The 18,950-nt window shown below is 40.1% G+C and overlaps 1 protein-coding gene across 5 annotated transcripts in view; it reads right to left on the bottom strand.

Moving 5' to 3' along the window:
- Nucleotides 1-18,950, bottom strand: part of vps13c (vacuolar protein sorting 13 homolog C) — a 287,267-nt gene that overhangs the window by 188,173 nt on the left and 80,144 nt on the right. For all 5 annotated transcript variants that reach the window (XR_015754174.1, XM_043680595.2, XM_043680591.2 and 2 more), the window contains 8 exons: nucleotides 17,724-17,851; nucleotides 15,096-15,202; nucleotides 13,707-13,878; nucleotides 10,061-10,123; nucleotides 9,848-9,980; nucleotides 8,951-9,045; nucleotides 5,714-5,856; nucleotides 5,102-5,294 (listed from right to left, as the gene is read on the bottom strand). Coding sequence is in view for 4 of the 5 variants with exons in the window: in XM_043680595.2 (XP_043536530.2) it covers nucleotides 5,102-5,294; nucleotides 5,714-5,856; nucleotides 8,951-9,045; nucleotides 9,848-9,980; nucleotides 10,061-10,123; nucleotides 13,707-13,878; nucleotides 15,096-15,202; nucleotides 17,724-17,851 (1,034 nt within the window). In the remaining variant the exon portion in view is untranslated. The remainder of the gene's footprint in view (nucleotides 1-5,101; nucleotides 5,295-5,713; nucleotides 5,857-8,950; nucleotides 9,046-9,847; nucleotides 9,981-10,060; nucleotides 10,124-13,706; nucleotides 13,879-15,095; nucleotides 15,203-17,723; nucleotides 17,852-18,950) is intronic.

Genomic DNA, 18,950 nt, shown 5'->3' with positions numbered 1-18,950 from the left:
TTTAATGTATAGGGGGGCATGAGTAACATCCTGCCGAATGTCAATAATGAGTTCCTTGGTTTTGCTGTTCTCAGTGCACCATTTTTCTAAGTTTTCCACCTCCCGTCTGTAGTCTGTTTCAACGCCATCTGAGATTTGACAGACTATGGTGGTGTCATCAGCGAACTTGTAAGTGGCATTAGTCTGGTATTTGGCGATGCAGTCATGGGTATACAGAGATTACAGAAGGGGGATGAGTATGCACCTGTGGGGGGCTCCAGTGTTGAGTGTTAGGTATATTAGATTGATACAGAATTTGTTATGCAAACCAAAAAAATGCTGCAAATGGCAGCAAGGACAGGGGGAATGGGTGAGTAGGATTTGATGTGGTTTACAACTCAGATAATTAAATTTCAGGTCGTCCAAAATTCTAAGGGTAGAGGATGGGGACAGAGTCAGGAAAGACTCCAGAGGTGACAAAGGCCTGGTTGAAAATTCCAGATGGATGGACAGAGAGACAGGTAAGTAATATTACAGTAATAACAGAAGGATGTGTGCAGTCTTTGCCATAGACATGGTATGGTTGTTGTTAGCTCAGCTCCAGAATGAATTTGAAGTTGAGGTTGCAAGCACCTCAGTCTGCGACAGAAACTGGAAAAGTCTTGTTCCACTATTCAATGAGGTTGAGACCGATTTAGACGTGCCTTTACTCGATACTCACCGATATCCTGAACAAACAAGAGCTGTTGAGCTGAGTACTGAAATCCGAGCTTACATAGTTGGTTAGGGTGACCACTCCACATTTTCATCATTTGTGAATAAGCATGTTCTGATTTCACTTCCAAGTGATTTTTTTTTTATTCATCTGCACTGTACTTCCTCATTAGAATAGCTTCCATGTTGCATTCCTTAAACATTTTAATCAGTAAAATCATCCCTCAATCTGCTAAACTGACAGGAACACGAATTTGATGCGCAAGGAATTTATCTGCATAACTGAACCCTTTAAACTCTGTAGAATACAACTGACATCTGTACTGTTAATGTAAGACCAATGTACCTTTTCTGAAGGTGCTGTTCCCAAAACTGAATGCAAAACTCCATAGGGGATCAGACCAAGGGTAATGCAATTGGAACTTGCTCACTTTTGAACTCCAACCTTCCTGAAATAAAGGCCAACATGCTATTAGCCTTTTCAATTCCTTTTCACACCATTGTGCTAGCATTTCGTGATTTATAAACCGGAATAGCCAAATCCAACACTGCTCCAATCTCTCTCCATTTAGGATATATTCTGAGTAATCTTGACACGGAGTGGATAAAACTAGGTCAAATGTTCAATGGTGCTTGGTAACCTTTTCTTTCCATTTGCACAGTTTATCTCCCAATTCTGTAAACTTGGATGTACAACTGCTATTCCTGGAGCCGTTTCTTTGACAGATGTATTAAAAATCTGACGCCTCGTATACTTCTCTAGGCAACACTATTAGTTAAGTTTTGCCTCAGTCAACAATTTTCATCTCTACACTTAATCTTCCATGCTCACACCACCTATTAAACAACCCATAACCAAAAGACTATCTCTGGTTCACTACATTTTTATTATCTTTTACACAGAACCTAATCAAAAATCATCTGAAAATCCATGCAAACAAAAATTAGCAGGCAGTCCCTCACGTGTCATGTTAGTGACTTGCTCAAAATTTCAACTAGATTAAATCAAACATGCCCAACCTTTCACAAATCCAGCCAATTGTACAGTTACAAGTAAAACTAAAAGGAGGGAAATGGAAATGAGAGCACAGGCACAGGAAGATGCTGCAGGTGGATGTTAAAGCCTGAAGACTAATAATGAACAAATAAGGACAGCCATTTTATGACAATTGCAGAAACCAGGTTGGAGAGACTCCAACAACAAGGAAGATGGGCACAGGTGGATACATCAGGTTTAACAAGTCTAAGAGGGCTTTGAGAAATTTGAGATGCCCTGTACTTTGCAGCAACAGTGAAGTCAAAACGGGCTTTTTTTGAGGAGACAAGTGACAACAAGTGTTTTAAGGGCTGGTGAGGAGGAAAAAAAGTGGGTAAAGGAAGGGGAAAACAAAAAAATCGGTGGCTAGAAGTTTAGAGAAAATGGAGTTGAAGAAGCAATTAACTGAACACAAATTAGAAATAAAATGGCAGGATGCTTTGTTTGGTGTAACTGAATACCATGCTAGTTAGTGCATTCAAATATCAAGTGACTGGGGAGCTGCATTATAATAGAACATAGAAATGTACAGCACAGTTCAGGTTCTTCAGCCCATGATGTTCTGCCGAGAATTAATCCTGATCTAAAATAAAATCATCTAACCTACGCTCCTCTCAATTCATTGCTGTCCATGTGAATGACTAGCAGGTCGCTGAAATGTCTCTAATGACTCTGCTTCCACCACTACCGCTGGCAAAGCATTCCACGCGCACACAACTTTGCGTAAAGAACCTACCTCTGATGTCTCCTCTATACCTTCCTCTTCACACCTTAAAACTATGACCCCTCGTGGCAGTTGATCCTACCCTGGGGAAATGTCTCTGGCTGTCTACTCTATCCATTCCTCTCATTACTTTATACACCTTGACCAGGTCACCCCTTTTCCTCCTCCTCTTCAGAGAGAAAAGTCTGAGCTTAGTCAACCTCTCCTCATAAGGCAAGCCCTCCAGTCCAGGCAGCATCCTAGTAAACCTACCTTGCACCATATCCAAAGCCTCCACATCTTTCCTATAATATTGCAACCAGAACTGGACAAAATATTCCAAGTGTGGTCTCACCAGGGTTTTGCAGAGCTGCAATAAAACCTCACAGCTCTTAAACCCGATCCCCCTGTTAACAAAAGCCAAAATACCATATGCTTTCTTAACAATCCTATCCACTTGGGTGGCAACTTTAAGGGATCTATGCACTTGAATAGCAAGATCCCACTGTTCCTCCACATTGCCAAGAATCCTGTCTTTAATCCTATATTCAGCATTCGAGTTCAACCTTCCAAAATGCATCACTTCGTATTTATCCAGGTTGAACTCCATCTGCAATTTCTCAGCCCAGCTCTGTATCCTGTCAATGACATTCTGCAGCCCGCAATAGCCCTTGATACTATCAACAGCACCTGCAACCTTTATCATTGGCAAATTTACTAACCCACCCCTCAACCTCCTCATCCAAGTCATTTATAAATAACTACAAAGAGCAGAGCCTTGCGGACCCCACTGAACACTGACCTCCAGGCAGAATACTTTCCATCTACAACCATTGTCTGCCTTCTGTCAGCCAACCAATTCTGAATTCAGACAGCCAAATCTCCCCGTGTCCCATACTTCCTGACTTTATGAATGAGCCTACCATGTGGAACCTTATCAAATGCTTTGCTGAAGTCCATGTACACCACATCCACTGCTCTACCTTCATTGACCTGTCTCGTCACCTCCTCAAAGAACTCAATGAAGTTTGTGAGGCATGACCTGCCCCTCACAAAGCCATGCTGACTGCCTTTAATCACATTATGCTTTTCCAAATATAGTCATAAATCCTATCCCTCAATTCTTTCCAAAACCTTGCTGACCACAGACGTTAGACTGACTGGTCTGTAATTACCAGGGATTGCCCTATTCCCCTTCTTGGGAAGGGGAACAACATTCACCTCCTTCCAATCCTCTGTTACGACTGACGTGGAGAGTGAGGAAGCAAAGATCTTCGCCAACAGCTTAGCAAACTCCTTTTTCACTTCCCGGAACAACCAAGGATAAATCTTGTCTGGTCCTGGGGACTTATCAATCTTAATGTTTGCCAAAATTTCCAGCACATCAACTTCATCAATCTTGATCTGGTCAAGCCTGTTTCCCAGCTCTTCAAAGTTCTCATTCACAACAAGGTATCTTTCCTTAGTGAAAACAGAAGCAAAAAACTCATTTAGGGCTTCCCCCATCTGCTCAGACTCCACGCACAACTTCCCTACGCTATCCCTTCTCCATGATCATTTTTGTATTCCTCATGTATATGCCTTTGTGTTCTCCCTAACCCTTCCTGCCAAGCCTTTTTCATGCCCCCTCCTGGCTCTCCTCAGTCCATTTTTGAGCTCCTTCCTAGCAAGCCTGTAATCCTCAAGCTGTGCTAGACCCTTGCTGACTCCACCTTACATAAGCTGCCTTCTTCCTTTTGACGAGAAGCTCCTCGGTTCTAGTCAACCTAGGCGCTGGAACAAATTTATGCATCACTTGCAACAACTGCTCCTTAAACAAAGTCTCCACGCCTGTTGAGCCAGTCCGTGGAACAATTGCTCCCAGTCTGTACTTCCCAACTCCTGTCTGATAGCGTCATGATTTCCTTTTTCCCAATTAAATATTTTCCTGTGGTAAATACTCCTTTCCCTCTCCATGGTTATGGTAAATGAGAGACAGTTGTGGTCACTGTCAAACTGTTCCCCCATCACAAGATCTGACGGCCGGCCTGGCTCATTGCTGAGCACCAAATCCAAAAAGGCCTCTTCCCTCGTCAGCCTGTCTACATACTGAGTAAGGAACCCTTCCTCAACACACCGAACAAAAACGGCTCCATCCAAACCATTGGGACTAAGGAGGTTCCAATCAATATTGAGAAAGTTGAAGTCCACATAACAACAACCCTGCTATGTCTGCACTTTTCCAAAATCTGCTGGTCTATGAGTTCTTCAATCTCCCTACTGCTATTAGGGAGTATATAATGCTGAATGCAACAGGAGAAGAATGCATTGGAAGGATCTTAACATGGAAATAGATCCAAACCATTATCAAGCAAGAGAGAGAAAAAAATCTTAAGAATTAAAACGTCAATCGAACAAAGAACGGAAGTCTGAACCATCAGAGTAAATACTTTTGTTTCTCAAGCACAAAGCATTAAGCTTTGGCTCTATGATTGAACTAAATCAAAAGCAGATGAACTGGTCGTTAATTTCTTAGCTGTCAGTACTCTCTGTAAATTAAATATCACATTTTCCAACATTGATTGCATTCCAAAAAGACTTAAAAGCTTTGGATGTGAAAGGTGCTACATAGACTGACCTTCCCTTCACTTGAAAAAATAGCTTTCGCTTGCATTAGAATCAATACTTACAGCATCATAAATCAGTTCCACGGGTTGGGACTCAACACTTAGAAGTTGATCTGCTTTGCTTTCTTCTGGATTAATCTCAAAACACACATTCAGCAAAGACGACTCTGTTCCTCCAACAGAAGCCATGAGAGATGGAACTGTATTCTGCTGTTTCAAGCCTGTAACATACCAGTGTTCCAGTCGAGCCTCCACCCTGCAAAAGGGGACACAAGTGTGATTAGTTTTAGAAGGTAGCGATGTGGTTAGGTCAGACATGGCAAAAGTGTGCTCAGTGAGGTTCTGCAGAACACATTGGTGGGTGCATTATCCATTTGCCCTCCAGTGGCTGACAAATTGACAGCCCAGCCTTAACCAACTACCGCTGACATTCCAAATTAATACAGCAAAGCCCAGCTCCACCAACCAATTTAGTAGTTAAACAATATGGTGCCGATTTTTGTCTAATTACAACAGAAAACCCATCCACATTTATGTAGTTCTCCTTCCAAAGAAAATAAAAACATCTGCATTTAATGGGAAATTGTAAAGCATAGAGGTTCAATAATCAAAAATATTACAGTAACGTGCAACAATTTATTTACTTAACACAGCGATGAGAAATAAAACTCTTACTTCAGGCCTTTGGCTCCAGGACGTTGAAACACACTTGTACTCAGATCTATCATCTGCACATTGAGTATCTCTGGAACATTGGGTTCTTCTCGGATTGTGATGGAGGTAGCAACCAACTTGAAGCTAATCACATTTGCTACATACTGCAAAACATCAATAATAACAGGAAATGAAAACTCTTCAACTTCAACCTAACCTGTTCTCACTCTTATCAGAGACCAAAGTGAATAAACTTCATGCTATGACAGTGAACACACAATTGCTGGAACAGGATATTGACCAAATTTCAACAAAATGAGACCACTAAAAATGATAAAACCTCTTGTTCTATTACCAAATCACCATAGCTTTACCATTTCAAAATTAAAACTTTGGGATTTCATAGAACAAGACCTCAACATGCCTTAAAAAAATTGCAAGATGTGCAAGAGACAACACACAAAAATGCAAAGGAGAAAGAACAGATCCTAACTATTGGGAAATATACCAAGGACAGTGAAAAGTTCAACATTTACAACTCGAAAACAAGAACGGCCATTCCGTTGAAAAACAGTTGTTGTCAATGAAATAAGGAAGTGGCAAACATGTTGAGGTCAACATGCCAGACATGCAAATGAAATGAAGATTGCATCAATTTCAGGAACTGATCAACCTCCAGAAATATCCCAGGAGTTAAAGGAGGTCAAAATTGTCACAACTTTCACCTTCCAAAGTTGTCACAGTTTGGCAACTGTTCCTTTCAACTACAAGGTTCTGTTCATTATTCAGTTCCTTAAGAAAGGCCAAGTAAAGCAAGAAAACTATAGGCCTGTTAGTAAAACATCTGCTGTTAGCAAATTGGTGGATTCTACATTGAAGGACAGGGTGAATAAGGACCTTGAAACTTTTCAGTGAATCAGAATGCATTTATAATGATGGGTGGCAGCTGATTGAAATGACTGAATGTTTTGTAGAAGTGACTGAAGTATTGGTCATGGGCAAGTTCATGAATGCCATTTACATAGACTCCCAGAAGGCACCTGATAAAGTCCCTCATAGCAGACTGTTTGCTAAAGACTGTTCATGAAACTGAAGGCAACTTACTGACCTAGTCCAGAAACTGGCTAACTGACAGGGAACAAACAGTTGGAATAACGGACGAATATTCACATTGGCAAAATAGGACTAATGGAATCCCTAAAGGATTGTGTTAAGAGCCATACTCCTCAATGACTTAAAGTTTGGAATCGTAAATCATAGATCAGAAATTTTAAATATAACACTCAAAACAATGTTAATTAAGTTGTACCATTGTAAAAAGGCAGTGCCATCGTCTGGAAACAGACCCTTCAGTCCAACTTAGTCCACACCAACCATGTTCCCAAACTAAACTAGTCCCACCTGCCTGTGCTGAGCCCCTACCCCTTCCTATTCATGTACTCATCCAAATGTCTTTTAAACATTGTAACTATACCTGTACCCTCCATTTCCTCTGGAATTTCATTGCACACATGAACCACAAAAAAAGTTGCCCCTCATATCCTATTTAAATCTTTCCCTTCTCACCTGAAAAGTTTGACCTCTAGTTTTGAAAACCACCCCCATCTAAAAGACCTTGGCTTTTCACCTTCGAGATATTTATAATATCATGAAGGGGATTTATAAGGTCAACTCTCAATCTCCTATGCTCCAGTGAAAAAAAGTCCCAGCCTATTCAGCCTCTCCATAAACTCAGACCCTCCATTCCCGGCAGTTTTTGGGAGTTTTTTTTTTCGAACTAACTCCAGTTTAATAATATCCTTCCTATAATAGGGCAACCAGAACTACACAGAACATTCCAGAAGTGGCCTCACCAACATCCTGCCCAACCTCAACATGACATCTCAACTACAATGTTCAAAGGTCTGAGCAATGAAGGCAAGGGTGCATAATGCCTTCTGAACCTGTCTACCTCTGATGCAAGTTTCAAAGAATTATGTACCTGAACCCATAGGTCTCTGCTCTACAATACAACCTTGCCTTTATCCCAATTAAATTCCATCTGCCACCACTCAGTCCATTGACCCAATTGATCAAGATCTCATTGTAATCTGAGGTAATCTTCTTCACTGTCCATTATGCCACCAATGCATAAACTTTCCAACCGTGTCATGTTGTCATCCAAAGAGTTCATATAAATGACAAACACAAGTGGACCCAGTACTGATCCCTGTGGAATACCACTGGTTTATTGATAGATTTCAGTGAATGGGCTATGAAACAAAACTCTGGCAAAGGGAGGTCAATGTTTGCAAATGCAATCTAATCCACTTTGGAACTAAAAAGGGAAATAAAAACTTTGTAAATTCTGAAAAGCTGGAAACTAATAGAGGTCAAAAGAGGATCAAGTGCATGACCAATTAAAATGTAATGAGTAGTCAGAGAAAATAACCAAAAAGGTTGATGGAATGTGTGCCATTCTATCTCAATAGAGTAGAAAGCCATGCTTCAATTATACAAAACCATAATCAACCTCATCTGGAGTATCTAGCGTAATACTGAGCAACGAAACATATACTGGCCTTGAATGTAATACTGAGTAGATTCATTGAAAGGAAAGCTGGATTCTAAAGGTTGTGTCACGAGGAGAGATTACACAAAATAGATTAGTGTTTCTTGAAAATTGAAAGTATAAGGGATAACTGAGGGAGATGGGAAGGAAGGTATGTTAAGCTGTGCGTCAGGTAGTCCAAGTAGGGGACAGAAGTCAAGCAGATGGAGGTGGGGGAGGAGCACTTGGTGCTGAGATGTCAAGTACTAAGCAGGGTTCGGGGAAGACCACAATCGGACTAAATCAACCTGTTCTTATCAGTACACTAAGAAAACCAGAATTAGACTGAGAGGAGTCAGGAGGGGTTCCCAAAGTGGAGTGGGTTAAGAGTTGCCTGAATGAGATTCCAGGATCCCAATGATTCCATTGTTGAGGGAAGTATGTGCTGAACAAGAATTTATTTTCGAAAAAAAATTGACTGAAAAATTTTGAATTCTGTTAAAAGTCATTGACCAATTATAATTATGTATTGCTGTCAATGAAATATACAGTCAATTCCCCAATCCAACAGCATAATCAGATTATACTAGTGAGATCTCAGAAATCATAGACAAGAGAATTCCTTCAAGTATCATTTCTGCCCTGGCAATGTTGGATCATCCAAACAGCTGTTATTCAAAGTTTATCGATGTACTATTTTGTTACATTTAATTAAGAAAATTAGGCACCTCTTTGGGCAAGGTCAGGTTGTGGGAGCTCTCACTGTATCCAATAGCAGTGTACAGCTTGGTCTTTTCTTCAGCTGTCATAAGGTCATTAATACCTGGTTAAATCCAATCAAAGAAATATGAGCAAATTCTGAGCCATACAAAGAATACTGAAAGCTTCTGAGACTTCAAACTAAAATTCTGTAACAGAGAAACATTGATAAGAAATGCACATTTAGTATGTTATAGTGTCCATCAAGTCCACAGATTTTCAAGCATTGATAGAGCAGTTACTTTTGCACATAAACACCAATTTTAATTTAGTGAGATGAAATGAGAGATTTTTATATAAAAAGTTTCAATCAAAGTTAGAGCTTGGATTTCAAACAAGTGGTATAGCTTAACAATAAAGACAAGATCAGCATGTCTTTACAGAACCAATATCTAAACGCAATACATGACAAAGAGTGGATGATCCTTTACAGTGCCCTTGATCATGCACAAGACAAACTTTGAACTATACCTGCTGCAAGAAGCCAAAAGTAAAAACAACGATGAAAGTGGATTTCTTTACCCTGCAACAGTTCAACTCTGACAAGTTGCTTGGTTTTATAATGGACTGTTTGAAAGGCAGCAAAATGATTGGGTCAGTTGGCTTCAGTGGTGTACTTACACAACCTCTCAGCGAGGACAAAAACACTCCAAACAGAAAAAGTAACCATTTTGCGCTGACTACTATTCTTCAGGGTTCTGGCAGGACTTGAAATTTTAACCTTATTTCACTCTCTACAAATGATGCTAATTTAGTATTTCAAGCATTTTCAGTACTTATTTCAAATTATTACACTTATTAAATTATCATGGATTATTATCAAATTATTAATTATTACCACAGTTTATCATGGATATTTCACTAACTTTCTGGAACTGATTTTTCTTCCTCTTCACCCTTCTTCTTGGACTCTTTTCTTCCCCAAAATCCACGGAACCAACCCCCACTCTGCTTCTCTGATCCCTTCTTCCCCAGCATCTTATGTCCTGATCTGATGACCTGGAAACACAAGAAAACATTTTGTGAGTAGGACATTAAAATCTAGAATAAATCACTCAAAGTTTCACAATCAGAGTTACCTCCACATGTGCCTGTTGTCTCGCTAATGTGATGTTGAAAATATCCAGTGATTTCTCCAGGTTCTGAGAAGAATACAAAATAAATTGATAAGTGCACAATAAGAAATACATATAAAGCAGCAGAGCATTTTAAAATATAATGACAAGTTCTTGCTGAATGGATGGAACCTCTGAAGAATTGAGTCCTCCTCATGCACTAACTCACATTCACCCCTGAAGAAACACCGCAAACACAATGTGTTGTCATTTTACCTTCATATTGTCTTGGAGATTGTGCATGTACAAATTGGTTGTTGCATACGCCCAAATTACAACAATTGCAACATATCCTGGTCTCAATATTAAAAAAGGACATAGTACCACTTAGGAAGATACTAGCTCGATTTGAGAGATGATGCCAAAACTTAAGATTGCAACTAACAATAAAAATTGAACAGTAAAAAGTCTCTTTTCTCAGAATTGTCAGTTGAGCTGATTGAAATCTTTGTCAAAGGACTTAATAGGGTCAAAGAGAAAGGTTTTCATTTTATTTACTAACCTATATGGATCTTTATCGAAAACCTGAAAAGCCAAATACACCACACTCACTGCTTTCCACTTATTCACCTGCATGTACATCCTCCAAAAGCTCAGTCTTCCCATTATTTACGAAGTGTACAGTTATCACATACTTCACATTTGATTCCAACACCTTCCCTGCCCCGATATAAGACTAATAGGACTGTTATTGAGTTTTCACTCTTTTCTCTCCGTAGTCTACAGGGATAATTCCAGAATCTGAACAATTTTGTAAGACAGTCGTCAATGCATCCACTATCTCTACAGTCAACCCTTCAACACCTTGGGACTAAAGCATGAAGTCCAGGGGATTCATGCTTCTTGCCACTTGACTTCCATAAAGTATGGTCCATTCTTTATCAGTTTGAGTCTTTGATTGTTGAATTCTAAATATTTGAGGAGAAAGTGAGGTCTGCAGATGCTGGAGATCAGAGCTGGAAATGTGTTGCTGGAAAAGCGCAGCAGGTCAGGCAGCATCCAGGGAACAGGAGAATCGACGTTTCGGGCATAAGCCCTTCTTCAGGAATGAGGAAAGGAATTCTAATTCTAATTTAGAATTAGAATTCTAAATATTACCAATCCTCGGGTTTACAACCTTATGCCAAGTCCTACGGCAACTTGACAACACTGCAATCTTTGTTATCTCTTATTTGCCAGAGCTTAATCACTTTCCGTGTCAGGCTTTGTTCTCATAGGAATATATTTTTGTTGTAATCCATGTTGATAATTCTTGAATTGAAAGCCATAATCTCATATCCTCATACATTTCAATGTAGTTTTCCAGTCTCTCATAGCCAACCTGCCTCTTACCTTCTATTTCCTTTATTTAGATTCAAGATTTGAATGCTGATTGAACGACATCACTTTCAGAGCAAATGTAAAATTCTAGCATATCTTCACTTTTCCTTAAAAGTTTCTTTTAACAATAAGATTAACAACTAGGCCTTCACCACTGTACAATGCGAGACCAAAGAATTGTTCTCTATTTGATTTACCAACAGTACTGATCAGAAAGCCCATCTTTTACACAAACCAGGAATTGTGTGGGATAAGGAGAAGAAATTTCTTTTCTTTAATTTTTTTCATTTTTCTTCCACAGAGAGCAAAAGAGGTTGTTTAGATAGATGTCATGACCCCAACTGCCAAATTAATGCTACAATCTGGCTCGGGGCTAGTAACTTTTCATTTTCAAGTGATCAAACAGCGAGATCCAGGGACTTACTGAGAGAACTAAGCCACAAGATTTCACAGTCACAAGTGTGGTGCTGGAAAAGCACAGGTGGTCAAGCAGCATCAGAGGAGCAGGAGAATGGGCGTTTTGGACATGAGCCCTTCATTAGAAATAACACTTGTGGGTCGGGAGGCTGAGAGATAAATGGGAGCTGGGTGGGGCTGGGGGCAAGGTAGCTGAGAATTGCAATAGGTAGATAAAGGTGGGGGAGAAGGCGGTATATGTCAGAGGAGAAGGTGGAGCTGATTGATAGGAAAGACAATGGATAGATCAAGTTTTGAACAACCATGAACTTTACTGTATTACTGTTGTAATGCTGCAATGTGCTAAACATGTATAACTTACTTCTAACACCCAGGGTTAACATGTGGAAAGTCAATAATAGATTGTGATCAGACATCCTAAAGCACACACCAAACAGCAAATGAGATCAAACCAGATCCCATAGATTTCTCAGCAATTCTCATCAGTCATTAAATGACATGTTAGGCCATCAAATCTCACCCGAATTTCACAAGGGATAACAATTCTTCATTTTCGCCAAGTTGGCCTTGAGGAGCTTTCTCAAGAGCTATTCCATCATGGACTGCCTCAGCAACAGCTCTGGTTCAAGTCAAATCACTATCCTTTCCACAGTCTACACCCTCCGGACTCCGGAAACCACCTTCCACTACTTATTCATAGGCTCAACGCTAGCTTTCCCAAACTATAACCACTCTTGAACATATTTCTGAGCTCCAAGCTAGTCCCTTGTATCAAGCAAATACTGCTCAGGAGTTTTTCAATCCCCAGGATCTCAGCTGCACCAGATGCTTGCAGGCTTCTTTTAAGCTTCTCACTGCTTCCTCCAATCGCAGACACCAACAACCTTCCAATTTTCTCAGCTCCAACACTTAACTGTCAACTAATTCCCAGAACTTCTCAGAGTTATAACTCCTCAGAACAATTCAATTATTCTTGACTCCTCACCAAGTCCCCTATATATAATCCATGTAGTTCAACTGCCTTCCCAGCAGTACCGCTGACTGAAGCATTCCTAACTTGGAGTCTACAGTCACAGAGAAGAACAGCACGGAAACAGACCCTTTGGTCCAATTCTTCCATGCCAACCAGATATCCTAAATTAATCTAGTCCCATTTGTCAGCACTTGGCCCATACCCCACTAAATGTTTGCTATACATATAGCCATCCAGGTGCCTTTTACAGGTTGTAATTGTACCAGTCTCCACCACCTCCTCTGGCAGCTCATTCCATACATGCACCACTCTACATGAAAAAGTTGTCCCTTATATCCCTTTTAAAATCTTTCCCCTCTCACCCGAAAACTATGCCCTCTAGTTCTGGATTCCCCCACTGCAGGGGAAAAGACCTTGTCTATTTACCCTATCCATGCCTCATGATTTAAAAAATCTCTATACAGTCACCCCGCAGCCTCCAACACTGCTGTGAAAACTGCCTCCGTCTATTCGCCCTCTCCCTAAAAGCTCAAACCCTCCAACATCCTTTTCTGAACCCTTTCAAGTTTCACAACATCCTTACTTCTGTCAGTTCCTTTCTCCAACTTAGTGTAATCTTTGAACTGTTGACCCCAAACCATGCAATAAGCTTCCACCCTATTACTGCGTATAATTGAAATGTTGCTACCTGGCAACTCTTGGATTCCTTTCAGAAATGTTATGAGCTAGGGATTTCTGGCTTGCTTATTAGAAAAATGGATAGAGGATTTCAATGCACAGATGTTGATCTACAAAGGTGTACAATGATAGATGTGCAGACAAGAAAATGAGTTAAGACCACAATCAAATCAGTCTTCATCCTCCTGACCTTGTTCAAATTGTTTTAAAAATTAGTTTTACCTGAAGTTGTTTCAATACTTCTTCAGAAAGTTTGGTCTGTGTCAGTTTGTTTTTATAAGCCACTTTGTAAGCCTTCAGATTTTGCCTGTGACTTTTAATGTTGCCCCAGGACCACATGCGATATCTTCTTCGGACATGAACTTGCAGAATTCCTGTAACTGCATATTTCCACCTAGGAAAAGAAAACTTACTAATTTATGGGTAAAAAAATTGCGTTTCCTTGGTAAAAGTGCCACAGAAAACAATGAATTAGCAAAGCAAATCACAACAGCATTGAGACAGCATGCCAGAATGGATTCTTGTATAAATGGTTTTCATGCTTTTCTCCAACTGCATTGAGTGAGAAGGAGGGATTTTCTTTCTAGCGTACTGCATACACTGTGCCAAATGCACTAGCACAGACACTGACCAACAATGCTGCACCTCCAGTGACACAATCATTCAAATGAGCTGTTAAATCCAGTGCACCTCAGTCCTCAAGTTTGTTCGCATTCTGTTTTCCAATAAGGAAACAGAAATAACTAAAAAAAAAGTCTAATTTCATCCTGTAAAGAATTTACTTAATTATTTACCCAAATGTAAAGATATAACTAAATGAACTCAGTTATGATTCTTGATTAGTTACCTTGTTAAACAATAAAAAATATCCACCACTTCCAAAAGCAAACCAGCAACACATGGTCCTTCCAACACTATGTTGCCCTTTAAATCATTGCATATAGCACTCATGCCTGAGTCAGAAGGTTCAAGGCTCACACAACAGAGACTTCAGCACATAATACAGGTGAGCTGGCAAATTAGTGCAATATCACCGGAGTGCTGGACCTCCTGAAGTATACATTTTTAGATGAAACATAAAACTAAAGGTGCCTGAGCCTTCCAAGGGATGGACAGGGTCTTATGGCACCACTTTAAATAGAGAGCAGGGGCCATGTCAACATCACTTAAAACAGACTTGGGCACATGTTGAATTGATGTTCCAGGAAGTGGACTATAATGTTCCTGCATTGCAACAGCAACTTTTATCCAATAGCTGTGAAGTGCTGTGGAATGCCAAAAGCACGACAGAGATGCCAAGTTCTCTTTCATTTTTGGATGAAAAGGAAGTGTACAGATTTCATTACATGTGCACATGATACATGTAAAAATGGACATCTAAGTTTGGCTAATGGCTGTAAATGCACCATTGGCTGTGCTCAGACTATTCTGCAGATTAAACCTGTGATTTCTCCCTATAAGAGTTCTCAAATCTCCAGAAAGCGCTGGGTTATAGCCTCGGGGCAAGATTTGTAATATAGGTTAGGTGGCAAGGGCTGAGAAGTAGAAAAGGAGAAAGGTGATGTCAAATTAAATGCGCACTATTTATCCATAATGTTCAAATAAACTTACCATTTACTGGCATTTTTATGAAGAGGTACATTGGGCTTATATTTTCTGTAAGGAGCGTTTCTAACCATATAGTCCACAGATTCCAACAGATCTATAATACTGAGATACTGGAAACATAAACAATTGTCAGTCCGCACATATATAGAGTCTGTCTGTATTTCAAATTCACTCTCACAGCGTTGATCAGAGAGACAAATTTATATCATAATATTTTAGTAAAGCCACAATTTGGCATTGAGATTGACCTATAAAAAAGTTAGTTGCCTAGAAAATCCTGGACTTGGAAATCAGAGAATAAAAAGTGATCAAATTAATTGTGTTAATTCATGTTCAAGATCTTTGCACATTCCTTAAAATGTGGAGTCCAGTACTGATCAGAATATGCTCAAGGTGGGGCCAAATCAATGATTCTGAACTGGGTGGTTAGGTCATTCTTACACAAATCCTGAATGCCAGACTAAGCAGAAGAACAGTCGAACTTCTGCCAATTACCTTTTCAGTCAGCGTGGTGTGCAAGAATGAAAACTGAAGAAATATTTTAAGTAACTTGCAGTAATGAGAATGTATGAAAAACATCAGCACTTTACTTCATCCTCCAACTTAAAAGTAACATGAAAGCAGAGAAAGATGATATGATGCAGATTTTTAAGTCTATTAAAGACACAGATCAATTAACATTTTGTTTAGTTAAAAATCACAGCACCGGGTTATAGTCCAACAGGTTTATTTCAAAGTACGAGCTTTCACAGCACTGATCCTTCATCAGGTAGCTAAGGAGTTGGATCATAAGACAGAATTTAGAGCAAAAGATGAAAGTGTCATGCAACGGAAATGATATATTGAACAAACCCATATTGCTGTTAAGTCTTTCATCTTTTAGAAAGAGTTACAGGTTTCGGTTCATTGATATGTATATCTCAGAACTTCTTTCAAGTCACATTCTCAAGCTACTTAAGGTTTCACAAAAAAAAGGGACATCGCAGCTCAGACAATGCATTAAAGGAGTGAGGTTAGAGTCTGTCTGTATCCCAATCTAGAGGCAGACTGGTTGTATTTCCAAAGTGGGAATTTATAAAATGTTACATGGATTGACTACATGTAGGCTCCCAAGCACTGAGGATGTCACCTAGACAGGGGACAAAACGTCTGCAACACAAATTCCCAGCTCGGCGAACAGAACCACAACAACGAGCAACCGAGCTACAAATCTTCTCACAAACTTTGGATTGACTACAGATTGTGAGTTTTTGAACGAAATATAACATATCCACAAGTAAAATTCTGCAAACGCAACTTCATCCAAGGAGAGGGAGGGAGGAAGGAGAGGGAGGGAGGGAGGAAGGAGAGGGAGGGAGGGAGGGAAGGAGAGGGAGGGAGGGAGGGAAGGAGAGGGAGGGAGGGAGGGAAGGAGAGGGAGGGAGGGAGGGAAGGAGAGGGAGGGAGGGAGGGAAGGAGAGGGAGGGAGGGAGGAAGGAGAGGGAGGGAGGGAGGGAGGAAGGAGAGGGAGGGAGGGAGGAAGGAGAGGGAGGGAGGGAGGAAGGAGAGGGAGGAAGGAAGGAGAGGGAGGAAGGAAGGAGAGGGAAGAAGGAAGGAGAGGGAAGAAGGAAGGAGAGGGAAGAAGGAAGGAGAGGGAAGAAGGAAGGAGAGGGAAGAAGGAAGGAGAGGGAAGAAGGAAGGAGAGAGAAGAAGGAAGGAGAGAGAAGAAGGAAGGAGAGAGAAGAAGGAAGGAGAGAGAAGAAGGAAGGAGAGAGAAGGAGAGGGAGAAAATGGATGAGAGATAAACATTGGGAATGCATGTGACAGTGTGTGCTTGATCGAGTATGTAAGAGAGTCTGACCGAATATTCAGCCTGAGAGAGGGTGTCTTCATTGGTTTGATAGTGTGTGCGTGTGCGGCCAGGGAGAGGGATCGAGGTGGGGTGGGTGAACCAGGGAGAGAGCGCGAGAGAGAATATGGATGCGCAGAGGTTTTATTTTCCCCAGGAGTTAACTTTCAGAATGGAATTTCAGAAGAAGCAATGAAGCCTGATTGGTGACTGTCCGTCAAGACGGAATTAGGAAGAAAATAATCAGGGTAGCTGCAAGGCCTAGACAAATCATTCTGCAAAATAACAAGTGCAAATACATCTGGGACCTTGTCACATTTTCATGTATATACTTCTGATGACGAGTCTGGATCGCCTTTTTTGAGCTCCTGGAATCATGTTAGAAGTGGGGACAAAGGGTATTGAAGTTATTACATTCGGCTGCAACTAGCCAAGGAGGATGGAGGCAAGCACATATAGATCTGGCACTTTTTGTGATATCATACCATGGTTATAGGTGCATTTACATTATAGCAGTGTTAACATATACTTGCATATTACATTACATATAATACATAATTTTTGCGTAACTATATTATTAAAGCAGGACTGTATGATTCCATTAGAGCACTGCTATCACAGTCCTTCATGTCAAGTTACATTTGAAAAATCACAATGGCAACTCTTAGGAAAATAACTTTTTTGTTACATGCAGTCTCAATTGATTTCTCAATTTTTCAGCATCTTCCATCTTGCTTTTCAAGTTCCCAGAAAACTTTGGTGGAAATGTCAAACAGCAGCAAAGCTGATGAACACAATCTTACCTGCGGTTTTGTCATTTCTATGTCAATGCTCTGTACTTCCATGTCCAGATTTATTTTGGGTGAATTCAATTCAGCTTCAGCAGAAGGATTGATGCAAAGTTTTGCAGACGCCGATATAGGCTTAAAAACTTTAACACAAAACACAACACTCAGTATTACTATCTACTTAGATGCATTGTTTTTAAGTAAAATGAACTGACTTTGACTTAAAAGCAATTTCTTCATTTAATGTTTCAGCTTTCAATTTTAGAAATCCTACATGGACAGATTCAATTGTATAATAAAGCCCATTTTCCTACAGTGTATTTGAGATTACTGTGTGTCACTGTACTTGTCATGTGAAATGACAAGAGAAATTCAAATTCAAACTCAAATAATCAAAACTAAAGTTATTTCTGTCCTTTGAATGAGCTTCTCAAATTGCAATTGGGACCTAAATAGAAAGTATAAAGACCAGTCTAAGCATTTGTTTATATTGGTTCTGCATGTGTCCTGCACTATGTCTTAAATACCACTTCAACGGATATTATTGCAAGCAAGAATTTTTTTAAAATTGTAATTGAACAAAGTGTGTCCAGGTCGACCACTCTTCCAGATACATGGAAAAATCACAACAGTCCTATGCTTTAAAGAGAACAATCCCAACTTCTCTAGTCTCTCCACATTAATAGCTCTGATCCTTGGGACCATTTCAATAAATCTGCTCAGCACATCTTGACATTGAGCCTGAAGTGTGGCGCCCAGAAACGAACAGAATATTTCAATTAGGAAGAAACTAGTAAATCATAAATGTTTCGCGTAATTCCTTGCCTTTGTACTCTGTACTTACATTTGTAAAATCTCCATGGGTTCCTTATGCAAAATTTAACCAGCCCCATACAATCCAGACCTCTTAACTCCAAAGTATTGCTGTACCACTTGGTTCATATTTTCTCTCCTCAGTCAAATATATCCCATTTAAAGAAACGTACAAAGGCTCTTTTGGAAGCACCTTTCAAACCTATGATCTCTAGCACCTAGAGGACAGAAGCAGCAGTTGCACAGGTTCACCAGCACCTGCAAGTTCTTCTGCATGCCACACACCATCCTGACTTGAAAGGATATTCATTCCCGCACTGTCACTGTCAAAATCCTAGAATGCACAGCATGGACTGCAGCTGTTTCAAGGCAGCAGCTCAATAACTACCTTCTCAAGTGTAATTACATACAGTAACAGATGCTGGTCTA

Source organism: Chiloscyllium plagiosum, unplaced genomic scaffold (assembly GCF_037043375.1).
Source record: "Chiloscyllium plagiosum isolate Xiang-an unplaced genomic scaffold, Cpla_swu_hap1 HiC_scaffold_42, whole genome shotgun sequence".
NCBI classification, from domain to species: domain Eukaryota; kingdom Metazoa; phylum Chordata; class Chondrichthyes; order Orectolobiformes; family Hemiscylliidae; genus Chiloscyllium; species Chiloscyllium plagiosum.
The sequence above is the reverse complement of the archived record's forward strand: the minus strand, read 5'-3'. Positions and strand labels throughout refer to the sequence as shown.